At 39.0% G+C, this 13,285-nt stretch overlaps 1 protein-coding gene across 7 annotated transcripts in view; it reads right to left on the bottom strand.

Annotated features, from left to right (window-relative positions):
* LOC131532835 (rho GTPase-activating protein 21) overlaps positions 1 to 13,285 on the bottom strand; it is a 99,575-nt gene that overhangs the window by 49,186 nt on the left and 37,104 nt on the right. For 5 of the 7 annotated variants that reach the window (XM_058764616.1, XM_058764617.1, XM_058764618.1 and 2 more), the window contains one exon: positions 740 to 925. In XM_058764616.1, the coding sequence (XP_058620599.1) occupies positions 740 to 925 (186 nt within the window). Of the gene's footprint in view, positions 1 to 739; positions 926 to 4,818; positions 5,331 to 13,285 lie in introns of those variants that run through there. The other 2 variants (XM_058764612.1, XM_058764613.1) reach the window with 1 other exon arrangement.

The following is a 13,285-nucleotide window of genomic DNA, read 5'->3' as shown; positions in this document are numbered from 1 at the left end:
CAAAATGTATGCACTATATTACATATTCATTACAGTGACATTGTTATTTTTAATGCAGTTAAATCTGTTATGAAATTAAGCTTATATTTAAATTAAGTTTATATAAAATTGTCTTATGTGCAATTTAAATGTTTATATACAACACAGTTTTATTTGAGTGCTGATTATTAAATATTTTATATTAATTAACCAATTATTAAATGCACTTTATTTTTTTATTTTTTTTATTTTTTTTTACTAAATGAAATGTTTTGGTTTCAGTAAAAAAATCATTTCAGAGTTTCACTTCTTCCAAAAGTATCTCATAATGTAGCATATAGTTTACAACAGGCTTGACAGCAGCTGACGAGGGTTTCCTATAGGATCCCATAAAAACTGGATAAGCTGACAGAAATGGCACTTTTGAGACTGGACAGCTTTAACACTGCAGTGGAATATGTTGAGATACAACTTTCTACAAACCACAGTCGAATACATTGAGAATTCAAAGCGCTGAGAAACAGGCAAAGCAGCACTACGAGGCGTTATGAGGCCCGGTAGATGTTATTTTTTCCCTGCTTGAAATGCAAACATCATAAATTCCCCCTATTAACGTATGATGAAATGCACTAAGCATTTAGATTTAAGCACATCTCTGCCAGAGTCTCTGAAGCTAAATTATGTTTAGAGAGGAAGTAAACTGACAAAACCAATTGACCCATTGATCTGGACCGCACTTCTGTGTTTGCTGTGCGCTGACCTTGAGAGAAGACTGTACGGCTGACTCGGGTGGGTACACGATGAAGTGACGGAGCGTGAAGCCAAAGCCGTGAGATGTACGTTGTAGGTGCAGTGTTTTAGGCCCTGGCCATGAGAAGGGCTCCTCTTCAGCGGCCGGAGACAGAGCCGATGCCTCACTGCGCTCACATCCATCCTTTTGTTTAGCCTGAGAAAGAGAACAAACACTTAATTAGTCATTCAGATACTTTTATCCAAAGTGGCAGCACACTAATTACAGAGAAAATCCACACAGAGGAAATTGAGGTGAAGTCTTTGACTCAAAGGCCCTCATTTATCCTAAAGCTTTACAGTCAATTCTTACAGTTACCATTATTCAGATATTTAACCAACCATCTACACAACCTGTTTGAGTTTGAGCTTACAGCAGGCTGTGTAGATATATTTAAGGTTAAGAGAACAATTATTTATTATTTCACAGAACATATCTCTACATACATATTCAAAATGTGTTTGTTTTCCCCCTCTCTATTTAACCACTAACTTTCTTTATTTTGTCTTTAGTTTAAATAGTAAAAGTTTAAATACATGTCACAAAAACTTTAACGCATACTTGCCAAATAAAAGTTAATTTGTTCATTCGTTATTTCCCCAAACTTTATAATGGCTGTGTATCACATTTCCTCACTGATTACATTGATAACAATAAGAAATGTTTATTGACCAATTATTTAAATCAGCAAACTTAAATGATTTCTGAAGGATCATGTGAGACTGAAGACTCGAGTAATGGCTGCTGAAAATTTAAAATTACATTTTAAAATAGAAAACATTGATTTTAAAATGTAACAATATTTCACAATATTGCTCTATTTACTGCATTTTTGATCAAATAAATGCAGCTTTGGTAAACCAAAGAGACTTCTTTCAAAAACACATCTTTATGTTCAAATCTACCTTTATATTAGAGTTTACTATTGTCTGAATATATGCCATTGTTTTATTGCTTACACAAAATATGACAATAGTAACATTTTAACCTGGAGATGAAAGTCACAAACCTAAGGAGAACAAGATTTTGTGAAATTAGACATTAGAGTACAATTCTTATAGTTACTGACCCTTGTCATAATGTGACAACTAACCCCTGTCATTTTACAAATGGACCTGCACTTTATTTTGCCATGTATGCAGTATAATACTGTTGTCAAATCAAGAAAGGGTCAAAAGAATTTAAAGAGTATGATCTCCAGAGGGTCTTTCCTAATCTGTTTGACCCAAAACCGACATGCTAATCAGTAAGAGTGAAAAAGAACTGAAAGGAGCTCAACATTGCACAAAGCACTCTCTGTCCCAATGCAGCAGCAAAACATTTGCCTTTTTAACCTGGCACATCAGCACTCACATCGAGACTCTTGGTGTTCTAAATGATTTTCACAGGCATTGAACTGTATGATGACCAGGATATACAGATAAACTGTTACTTATGAGCAAACCATGAGACCCAGGAAACAAGCTACCATTCAAGAAGTTCATAAGAGTTTAACATAGAAACATTTAAATGCATTTTTACTGTGTTCAACTGTGTATATTTTTTATGCGTATTAGTGTACTACATCATTAGCTTAGCAACATGCTAATATCTGACTCAATATCTGACTAACTGTTAAGTTAAGCCTCCCATGTGTTTTATTTTCGGCATGCTGTTAGATGGTTAAAATGTTGCCTTAAAAATCAGCAAGGCAGCTCACTAGGTTTTGGAACAGAGCTCTTGTGCCCTGTTATCATGTCATTCATATGCTATCTGAAAACAATGGGTTTCTCTTAAGGGCAGAAGGTATTGAAACAGAGTATCCTGTGAGTGTTTATAAAGCATCGCTGACACGATTTTACACTTCTCAAATATCTGCCATGACAATGACGGTCACACTGAAAATGTTCTGAGTCAACGGAGACATTTCTTTCCTATGATCAATGACCAACACATATGTACATACCACGTACATCACAACACATTGTTTTTTTTTGTTTTGTTTTTTTCCTCCTAGGAAACGCGTGTCATTTACATTATGAAATAATGGCAGTAGAATCCCATTCCGCCACAGGGTTTGTGTTTGTGGTGGGCTCTGACAACACCACACTGACTCTGGGTCACTCTGGCTGCCAAACAGACCAGACTGTGGTCTAGCCCTGCAGGAGATGGATGTATTATAAGGGAATGGATGTATTTTAGCTTTTGGCTGGGCTCAGGTACAGACAGCTGTGGACGTCTCTAGAGTCTGGGCTGGGCTTTTACATAACTGAGCCTGAAAATGACATCACCAGGATTTAAATCACTTACATTCAGTGTTGCACATAGTCCACTGCAAAATCTCACAAAGAAATGGATAGAGAAGTTTGGGATGGCAAACTAGCATGCTAGTATGAAGTGTAGTAAGCAATATGCATCTTGTAGTGATTTCTGTATGATTTTACACATCCTTCTTGTTCAATTATTTGAATCACTGACAAACTGGGAGACATTTTCACAGATATTAGTCTAGATTTCTCCACACAACATATTCTTGAGCTCAATTTTGTAACTTTCTGGCATCATTCAGTATAATTATACAGTTATGTGAAGGATTCTTATTCCTGTCTTTGCTCTGGTCCACCTGTGAATGCTACCTTGAATCCTACACGTGGTTTTCCAAAAACACCCACTATAACATCACGACATTCCACTGCCTTTCATTTTTCATTTCCCTACCATTAACCAGTCATATTCTCTATGTGGTGGGCACACAACCCTGTTTCCAATGCTAAATTTAACCTGTTAAATTATACATCAGGAAATAGCTCTCGTCTGAATGGCGGAAAGTCCAGGAGAAGTGAATGGCTGCCCTGTATGAGACTCCTCCTCACCAGAAACAGCATCATACAAACCATCCAGTCCATCAAAGAGCATGTATAATACACACAATCCCATTGGTCATTGGTTACATTTAAGATCCAATCACATGCTCTGATTTCACTAGCACGTGCATCTATTTTTATTTATTTTTTATTAAGTTCCAGTTACATTGGGACTTGTAATACCAGAAAAGTTGGAACGGCAAATTCAGCCAAGCTATGGTTCAGCCTTACAGTCTGCTGGATCTCATTTGTTTGTCTAGAAAGCAAAGAGATTACATTTAGATGGTTTCAGATGTCACCTGTTTCTTAATATTTCTCTTAAAAAAAGACTCTAGCAATATGACATTTATTAGAGATCTCAAAATTGGCTCAAACTCGTATACCAAAAACTTATCTCAAAATGAACTCGAACGTTCTTTATCAAATTTTTCAAAGACCAAAGGATTCATTTTATAGCTCTATTCCCCTACCGTCAACAACTGTCTCAACTGTCTATTTTTTATTTCTCTTGAGGAGCGTAAGGAGAAACATCTGAGACAAGATTGATGGTTAGCTATATGAAAAAGTTAAATCCATTTCAGGGAAGTCTCCTGAGCTATAATAGAGCAACCTTTAAGCAATAACATTTTCTTGCAAATGTTGTCATGGCAAAATGCACAAATATGCATGTGTGTCCTGTAGTTATGGCAAGCGTGAGTCACTCTTTAGCCACAGTGGAGCTCCCTGCGAACACAGAAATATCTTGCTTTCCCAAATACACACACTTTTCCAAACATAAAAACAACTTAGCCACAACTCTGTTCTCCAAGTGAAACAATTATCCATTGGGTTTAGGTTAAAAACGTGAGCAATTACCCAATCCAAAGTCTGTTCAATCCCAAGGTTGCTCTACTGGGATGACTGCTTACATAGGAACAATAACTGAAACATGAAACCAGGGCAAGTACACTCACAGTCTTCTTGCTGTGAAAAATGTTACATGTTGGCTCAATGTAGGAGACCTAACCAACCACCCTGGATGTCGGTGACGCACAAAGCATTCCTGAGAGCCATCTCCTCGCCCCCCTCAGCCTCACGTAACTCAATACGCCACTGGGAGCCTCTGCCAATGTAAAACCCTCCATCCCACTGCAGCACCAGACTGTCACAATGAACCCATCTTCTCCGGTTTAGTTCTGCTACTCTTAACCTACAGCAGATCCTTACCCAAGACCGCATGCAGCTCCTCGGAGATGTCTTCTTCAATTTTTGCCAAGAGACACCCTTCTGGGCCTCCCGAAGCCCCAGTTCCACATCCCCCCAGTATGCCCTGGCCAGGAGCTGGAACCAAAGGCAGGAAGTGTCCGATAAACAGCCGTCCACCCCTGTCAGACAATCCCAGGGACAGTCCCCTATTGCGCAGGAACACCCTGGTACATCCATCTGGTCTGAGCCATCCTTCCCGGGCAGAACGCAGTCGGTACACGCCCCATTCCTCTGAGTGAGCATGGCAAAGCCTGCTGGTCCCTGCTATGACTGCTTTTCCTCTGCTGCTCTCCTGATGATGTGATTCTTTCTCGCTCTTTGCAATCCCTCCCTCTCTCTCTTCCTCTCTCTTTCAGAGTGGGAAGGAGTGCACATGCATGAGGTTTCCATTGAGACACAGAGCACGTCAGGGAGAGAGTGAAGCAGGGAAAGAGACCGTCAGAGCTCAAACCAGCGTACCGCAAGCACAAACATCTGCCTGCGCTGGACAAGATGCCTTTCTCTTCTTATTTACAATGTTTCTTATTTGATTGTTCTCCACTGCTCAAATGCCAAGTATATACTATACTGCCTGTCTCAAATGTTCCTATAACCCTGAGAATTTGGGATGTAACTCATCCTGCATCATTTGTGCAACAGAACATGAATGATAATAGTGTGAGTCTGATTTACGAGACTAGAACAGACTTGGTGGTAGGCTCTTTTGGCTTGGGCCAGTAAACAACCACACAGAACACCCTAGCAACCACTTAAAAATGCAGCGAAAATCACCTAGAACATACTAGCATTGGAAAGGCGATAGTAACACACTTCTCACCAGAAGATGGCATCCACAGCGGAATTATAAAAGTATGGGGTTCTCAAGGACCGAGGCTGGGAACCACTGAGAATGGTTATGAAAAACTAAGAGGGTGGCTTTATGTGTTTTTTTTTTTGTTTTGTTTTTTTTTACCTTTACTATGTAATATATCTGTTTTTGCTTGTAAATGATCTGCAAAGTTACAAAGCACAAAGTTAATCTCTCAAGTAGAAAATACTTGACTGAAACACCTTGTTTGTAGTCCTCCCATTATTTCTGTTACATCCCCATGTTATACATCTGCATAATCAGTGCACAAAAAAAGAAAAATAATGACTTTATTCAGCGTCTTCCACCATAATCGAGAGTACCACGACCAATGTGTGTGGTGCTGCTGACATAGAACATTGCTTCATAAAATACAGTTGAACCACTGATGGCATATGGACTAGCCTATTTTGTTGATGTTCTTGGTACCTTTCTGGGCCTTGAACATGGTAGGACCCTTGCAGTCTATGGAGGGTCAGAAACCTCTCGGATTTCATCAAAAATATCTTAATTCGTGTTCTGAAGATGAACAAAGGTCTTATGGGTTTGGAACGACATGAGGGTGATTAATTATATTAATTATTTATATTAATAATTATATAAAATTGTATTAAAAAATATTTTAAAATGTCCTGGCTCTTCCAAGCTTTATAATGGCAGTGAATGCCTGTTGAGATTCAATAGTCCAATAGAAGTCCAATAAAGTGCATCCATCCATTCATCATAAAAAGTACTCCACACGGCTTCCACTCTACATGCGTACAACAGTTAGCGGAAGCAAGAGATTACAGTTTATAAAGTTTTGAATATGCATATTTTTCCTTACACAAATGCATCGATTCACTTCAAGAGGCCTTTATTAACCCCCTGGAGCCATGTGGAGTACTTTTTAAGCTGGATGGATGCACTTTGAACTTCTATTTCACCAATGAGATCTCAACAGCCATTCACTACCATTATAAAGCTTGAAAGAGCCAGGCCATTTTTTTATATTACTCTGATTGTATTCGTCTGAAAGAAGAAAGTCATATACAGGTCATACACAAGGATGGCTTGAGGGTGAGTAAATCATGGGGTGATTTTCATTTTTTGGTGAACTATCCCGTTAAAGAGACGGGTATAATACTGTGGATAGCAGCGTAACCATTCTTCAAAATATTTCCATTTAAGTTCCAAAACATGTCATAAAAGTTTGGAATGATTGAGTAAATGACAAAATTTTATTTTTGGTTGAACTATCCCTTAAATTAGAGCTTTGTTTCCTATAAACCACTGGGTCATGTCTAATACAGTATTGAGAGTCTCTCTGTTCATCTTCCCCTGTAGTGTTATGAAAGATGAGCACTCAGTGCCATGAGAACGGCTCATGTGACCTCCAGCACACAGACCTGCAGCAGACGCTCAGAGTTGCTTTATTTTAAGACCTGCTCCCCACAGTGGCTGATCCTGGCTAAATAGCACTCAAACAAGTGCACTGATAGATTAGCATCCCAGCATTAAAACTATGTACCAAAATCACACACAGCACAAACAAAACACAACTATATAAAGCTGCACTTCCTCTAAGAATCAATAATTCATTCCATAAAATCACATGCACAAACACTTTCCATATACCACAAGCATGTTCTGGGCTATTTTGTGCAAAACACACAGAGAGCCTTCAGAAATGTGAAAACAGGAAACCAATGATGGCATGCTCATCTTCATTCCTCTACACTGGCATGGCATCTCATTACCACACACATTCCTTTAGACATACACAAGCACTCACTCACACTATTGCATATGGAAAACATATCACAAAAATAACTCGTCCAGTCATGTGAGGCATCCTTGTTTGTGAGGATCATGGTGAGAGGGGACTCAAAGAGGGCACTGTGTGATCCCCGCTGAATATACCAGCCCAAAAAAAGAAGGCATGCTGCGGTATTGGTTGGTGTTCATCCCAATGGGTTTCACTCCACACAAAAAGCATTCCAGTTGAACTACATAAGCATCTAAAAAGAGAGCGGTCATAGTTCAAAATGCATTTTAATGTGAGCAACGTTAAGAATTAAAACACATTTGGATGAGTACTGAAAGTTCCTGTCGATTATGACACATAAGATATCCACATAAATAAAAACATATTCCAGCTGGCCGAAGCCATACACTGTGTGTTCATGGAGGTTATTTCATAGAAATAAAGGGGGAGGAACTCCCTGCTGCCATGGAAACAAACAGACCATCACAACAGGTTAGACTCTTGCTTTGCTGTGATGTAACTTATAATATTGGTCAAAAAACACACAAAAAAACAACAACTTAATGTTATGTAACAAAATATAAAACCAACAGCATTTAATTTAAAGAAAGAGAAGTACACTTGTCAAGCAAAACATTTCACAAAATAAATTTGCAAGGTTTCAAATGAATTCAATGCCAGTGTGAACAGTCAGTCCTAAAGATTGCATTTGAAAAAGAAACCAAATTATGTGAGTGTGAACATAAATCTAGCATCAGCGTTAGTTCTGGCAGGCCATGTTAGTCCATCAGTATTATCACCAGCTTCACGTTGCTCAATAGCTAATTAATGGCCATCATCTCAGTACTAGGAATTGTGCAATTGGAAATTCACAGAGAGGGTTCGTTCGCCTTATGGATTTTACCTCGATTCATTCAAGTTTGTTAACTTGAACACATACTTTCGCAGCGGGGTTAAGTTTGTGTTGGATTTTCCTCACACATTCAGGGATAAACGGCAATAACTCGAATACGACTTGCCCTAAAAATTGTAAAATGCTATTACCGCCAAAAAGGCAAAGCTGAAAATGTTTCTCATCATTATTTCACTTGAAATAATAGGCACTGCCCCACACAAGCTATTGTAACGTGCATTAAACCAGGAGAGATCGCTCTTGGCCAACCGTGAATAAGGGACCGTGGGAAAAGTGCAAGTTTTTCACGTATTGATGCCTGATTCGGAAGTTAGCATTGCTTCACACATTATTATATTATTTATATGGACTTTATGAGTTATGTGACTGACTAAGAACAAGTTCAGATTGGATCTTCATTTTCAACATGAAGAGGTATTAAGAGATCAAGCATCCATGTCCCAGTTGGCTATGTTTCATTCTCCATCCATCTCTGAAGGTCTTCAGGAATGAATGAATGAATGAAGCATTTATAAGCTAAGCTAAGTTCCTTTTTAATGCTCTCAGATTATTAGCAACATGCTTGCTAAGGCTATCAGCATCGCTTAGACTTATTTAGTTGTTTTCAGTGAAGTGCTCCTGCTAAGCTTATGTGATCATACTGACAATGTGCCTTACTTCTGGTTGTTGGGAGCATGCTTGTTCCTAAGCTATCTGGTTGTTATCGGGAACACGCTTGACTAAGCTGTCTGGTTTTTATTGGGAGCATGCTTGTTCTTAAGCTATCTGGTTGTTATTGGGAGCACGCTTGTTCCTAATCGATCTGGTTGTTATTGGGAACACGCTTGTTCCTAAGCTGTCTGGTTGTTATTGGGAGCACGCTTGTTCCTAATTGATCTGGTTGTTATTGGGAACACGCTTGTTCCTAAGCTGTCTGGTTGTTATTGGGAGCACGCTTGTTCTTAAGGCTATCTGATTGTAAGTGAGAACATGTTGCTTAAACTTTTCAGGTATTGGCAGCATACTCATTAGGTCATCTGGCTAAGGGCAACATGCTTGTGGCTATGGTGTATGTGGGTTTTTGGCAACATTCTTGTTCATTCATTGGATAAGGCCTACATGCTTGTTGCTTAAGGCTTGAGATTTTCACTGTCATTTTGTGTTGGGGGGTATGGCATATGGTTTTGTTTTGGGGGATTATTGCTGATCTCTCTGCTCTTATCCATGCTAGGATGCGCAGGGAGTTCTTGCCCAGAACAGAACCATACCGCCAATCCAAACTGTATGCTAATTGTCAGTCATATTTGACGATACTGGTCCTGACAGAAATCTAGCGTCAGCGTTAGTTCTGGCAGGTCACATTAGTCAAGCTTGCATCAGCTGACTCTCAGCTGATCCACATCTACCTATAGGGATGCAACACCCATCACAGCACTCATAAATAAGGTCCATCAGTATTATCACCAGCTTCGCGTTGCTAAATAGCTAATTACCCACCTCCATCCCCAATTCCTCCTCTGTCAGTCATGATTCAGCCTTCTGATTCTCCTTTGAATCAGACTAATCTCTAAAATGTTACATTAAATTATTGAACTTTAATGATATCTGCAATACATTTTATGTTGGATCTGTTCTGTTTACCCTGGGGGGTTATTGCTGCTCTCCCTGCTCTTATCCATGTTAGACTGCATGGATGTGCAGGGAGTTCTTGCCCAGAACAGAAACATACCGCCAATCCAAACTGTATGCTAATCGTCAGTCATATTTGACGATAGTGGTCCTGACAGAACTAAAGCTTCTTTGGGTCACTGTGTTTTTCCAGTCACTTCGGAGAATATGTATCTAAATGTATTTCATTTGAACATGTTTAACACTCACAGACTTAAAAAGTAGACTGAGGATGGTTCAGTTTACCCGAAAAATCAAGAATTTTGTCATCATTTACTCGTCCTTATGTCTTTTGGTCATCTGCGAAACACAAATGAGGGTGTTTTTTTTAATGATCAAATATACCACATCTAATATGTTAGTTGGAAGGTCACCAAGGCCAAACAAAATCAGGGAGTCAACAATAGTTGGTGCATTTCAACAGTTAAATGGATAAAAGCATGTTTGCACATTTCAAAGGCTCGCAAGCATCCACTTCAAAGAAACCACAATACACTGAGCATCTTTTGAAATCCAGAGTGTTAAAGCCTTATGGCATCACAGGTGTGTCACTTCAATAGACCTGTTGACCTTTCAGCGTATTGACTGACATGTCGTTCCAAACCCATATGCCCCTTTCTTCTGTGGAATTGAAAAGGAGATGTTTAGCAGAATGTTCATGCTGCTCTTTTACATACAATGAAAGAGTGTTAAAAAAGTGTTCCATGACTTGTGCGCTATATTCCAGTCTTTTGAAGAAAGAAGTCTTTACTTTTAACTACTGATGTCTTGTAATAGATGCCAGTAGCACAAAACTGAGGCAATTTGAATGTGGAGGTTATGCCAGAGCAGCTGACAGCACTGAACTAAATCATCTTCAGACAGCAGTGTTTCATTAAAGCTCTTCCTGTAGCAGGTGAGCATTCTAACCGCAGAATCACCGCCTGTAAAATTAACAGCAGTTTAAACATCCCTCTGAGCTATTGTCTGCCTGCCTGCCACCTTTATAAACCAGTAGCAGACTTCTATAATATGTACTGAACACATACAAAAGACAGTAATAATATGATTACAAAATGAACTAGAGCCATATTTCTAAACTTTTTACAATCATAACAATGGCTTTTCTAATCAGATGAACATGGCAGTGGGCACAAACAAAAAGACTGGGGCAGCAGGGAATACAATTTCTTTAAATGTACATGTTTTTTGTTAAAATACATTGGGTGTAATGTAAGTTGCTTTGGATAAAAGTCTATACCACCACAGTACTATTTTGTAATGGGGGGGTTTCCCTTGGTTTTTACACTTTTTTTTTTTTTTTGTCTGATCTGTGGTCTCCTCACACCCTCATGTCACAGCTGAGAGCAGCTTTGCCAGGGGATTGTGGGTAAATGTATTAGCAGACTCCAGGCCAAGCAGAACATGCTGTAACCATGGCAGGGTAAGAGTACTGGCGTTGTTATTTGCAGTCATGTTTGGGTTTTTTCCCCCTTTATTGCTAGGTAAACTAAAACCAAATTAGTGGTAAAGAGGACATCCTAAGGGGAAAAAGTGAGCCAGCTTGTGGATTTGGACTTTCTGCGAGTCGTAGACTAAGAGCCAAACACAAACACATGGCTTTCACTTTACTTCAGTTCAGAACAAGTGGAAAGTAAGTGAATCTCACAAAAAAAGTTTGTATCATATTTCATCCCTAAATAAATAAAATACATTTTTTTGAATAAAAGGGAATTTTATTGTCTTATTTTTTATGATTTTGGGATGCTTATCCTGATGGGTTTCAGTCCACAAAAAAAAAATAAAATAAAAAAAATAAATAAATAAAAATAAACATCCCAGTGAATCTTACAAAAATGGTAAAACAATTGTTGGGTCATATTTCACCTCAAAATCAAAAGGGATAAAAAAAAAAAAAGTGTTATTAATCAAAAATCAAGGATCATTTTAGTCAATAGCCCATAATAATAATAATAATAATAATAATAATATATAAAAAATAAAAAAAAAGTTATATTTTATTTATTTATTATTTTTTATTTTAGAGTGAACTTTAACTTGGATATTTCTTTTAATTTTTAATTTAAATACAAAGCTTTCTGTAGTCACACAAGTAATTCTTTGCAAACAGTTGAGGTTTATTTATTCAAATCATGGTGCCTAAGATTTATTGGCCGATTATTAAGGTGGATTTGTGTGACAAAAGGAACAAGGGCAATGCTTCAAGACAAAAGGGATGGAGTGGATTGGCAGCAAGAGATTAGAGCCACAAAACGGCCACAAAGGAGCCCGAGGAACCCTGGGCATTCATACGAGAGCGAGGCAGAGGAAAGATTAGGCTCTATTCAGGAGGCCTGAGACTCATAGTGAGGGTAAATTTAATCTGGGCAGACTGCATCTGGACTCACTGAGGTATGTCTTACAGTAACAAAAGCGGCTCTAATGAAGGCTACGGGAAGAAAACCTCACCAAGATCCCTAATATAGCCCCCTAACCATTTGAAGTCCAATAATATGCCAGCTTTACCCCCAAAAAACCCTGCCTCCTGACCTGGTGCCACTGGCACACTCCAGTACACTACGCAGGAAGTAAGATAGCTTGAACAGACGGGCCATTATGTGTAATAGTGACTCGTATTACTTGTTTCCGAAAGGTAGGCAGTTGTGGGAAAGTCATTCCCAAGGGTAGAGGGATATTTGGGCATTTTGGTCATGAGGAAAGCCAATTTGAACTGTTTGTGTGGCTGAAATGTTGCAAATAACATACTTAGGACAGTGTTGGGTTAGTCTCGCGGCAGCTTTCATTGGCCAAGGCCTGCCCATGATGCCATTTGACCGACATGTCAAACAACCAATCACGGTTCGTTTCGTTCGGCGTCACGTTTCGGTGCGTGGAAATGTCGCCACAATAACAGAACACAATAACAATAACACAATAACATGAAACTCTCGGATGTATTTTAAAGATTCTATGCTGCGAACTTTAAATACTTCACATACTTTTCAGCATTTATTTGATCCTGATAAGCGTTTGTCGTTCTTTCGTGAGGGGGTTTGGTGCAACAGCATCTTTGTTTCCAGGTGGAACGTTAAAGAACGCGACACACACGTCTCCCGGAAATCCTGTATAATTCAACCAATCCGACGACGACTTTGACACTCCTGAAGTGTTTCCAGATATGTGTGCCATATGCATCAGACGTTTAGCCAACGGTCCGTGGGCGTGACATCTGAGGCTGAGACTAGTGTTGGGTAAGCTCTGTTAGCCTAGCGCTGAGCATAACTGAACTGAGAAG

This window comes from Onychostoma macrolepis, chromosome 24, assembly GCF_012432095.1.
Source record: "Onychostoma macrolepis isolate SWU-2019 chromosome 24, ASM1243209v1, whole genome shotgun sequence".
NCBI lineage: Eukaryota > Metazoa > Chordata > Actinopteri > Cypriniformes > Cyprinidae > Onychostoma > Onychostoma macrolepis.
Note: the sequence above shows the minus strand (reverse complement) of the source record. Positions and strands in the feature narration are given on the sequence as shown.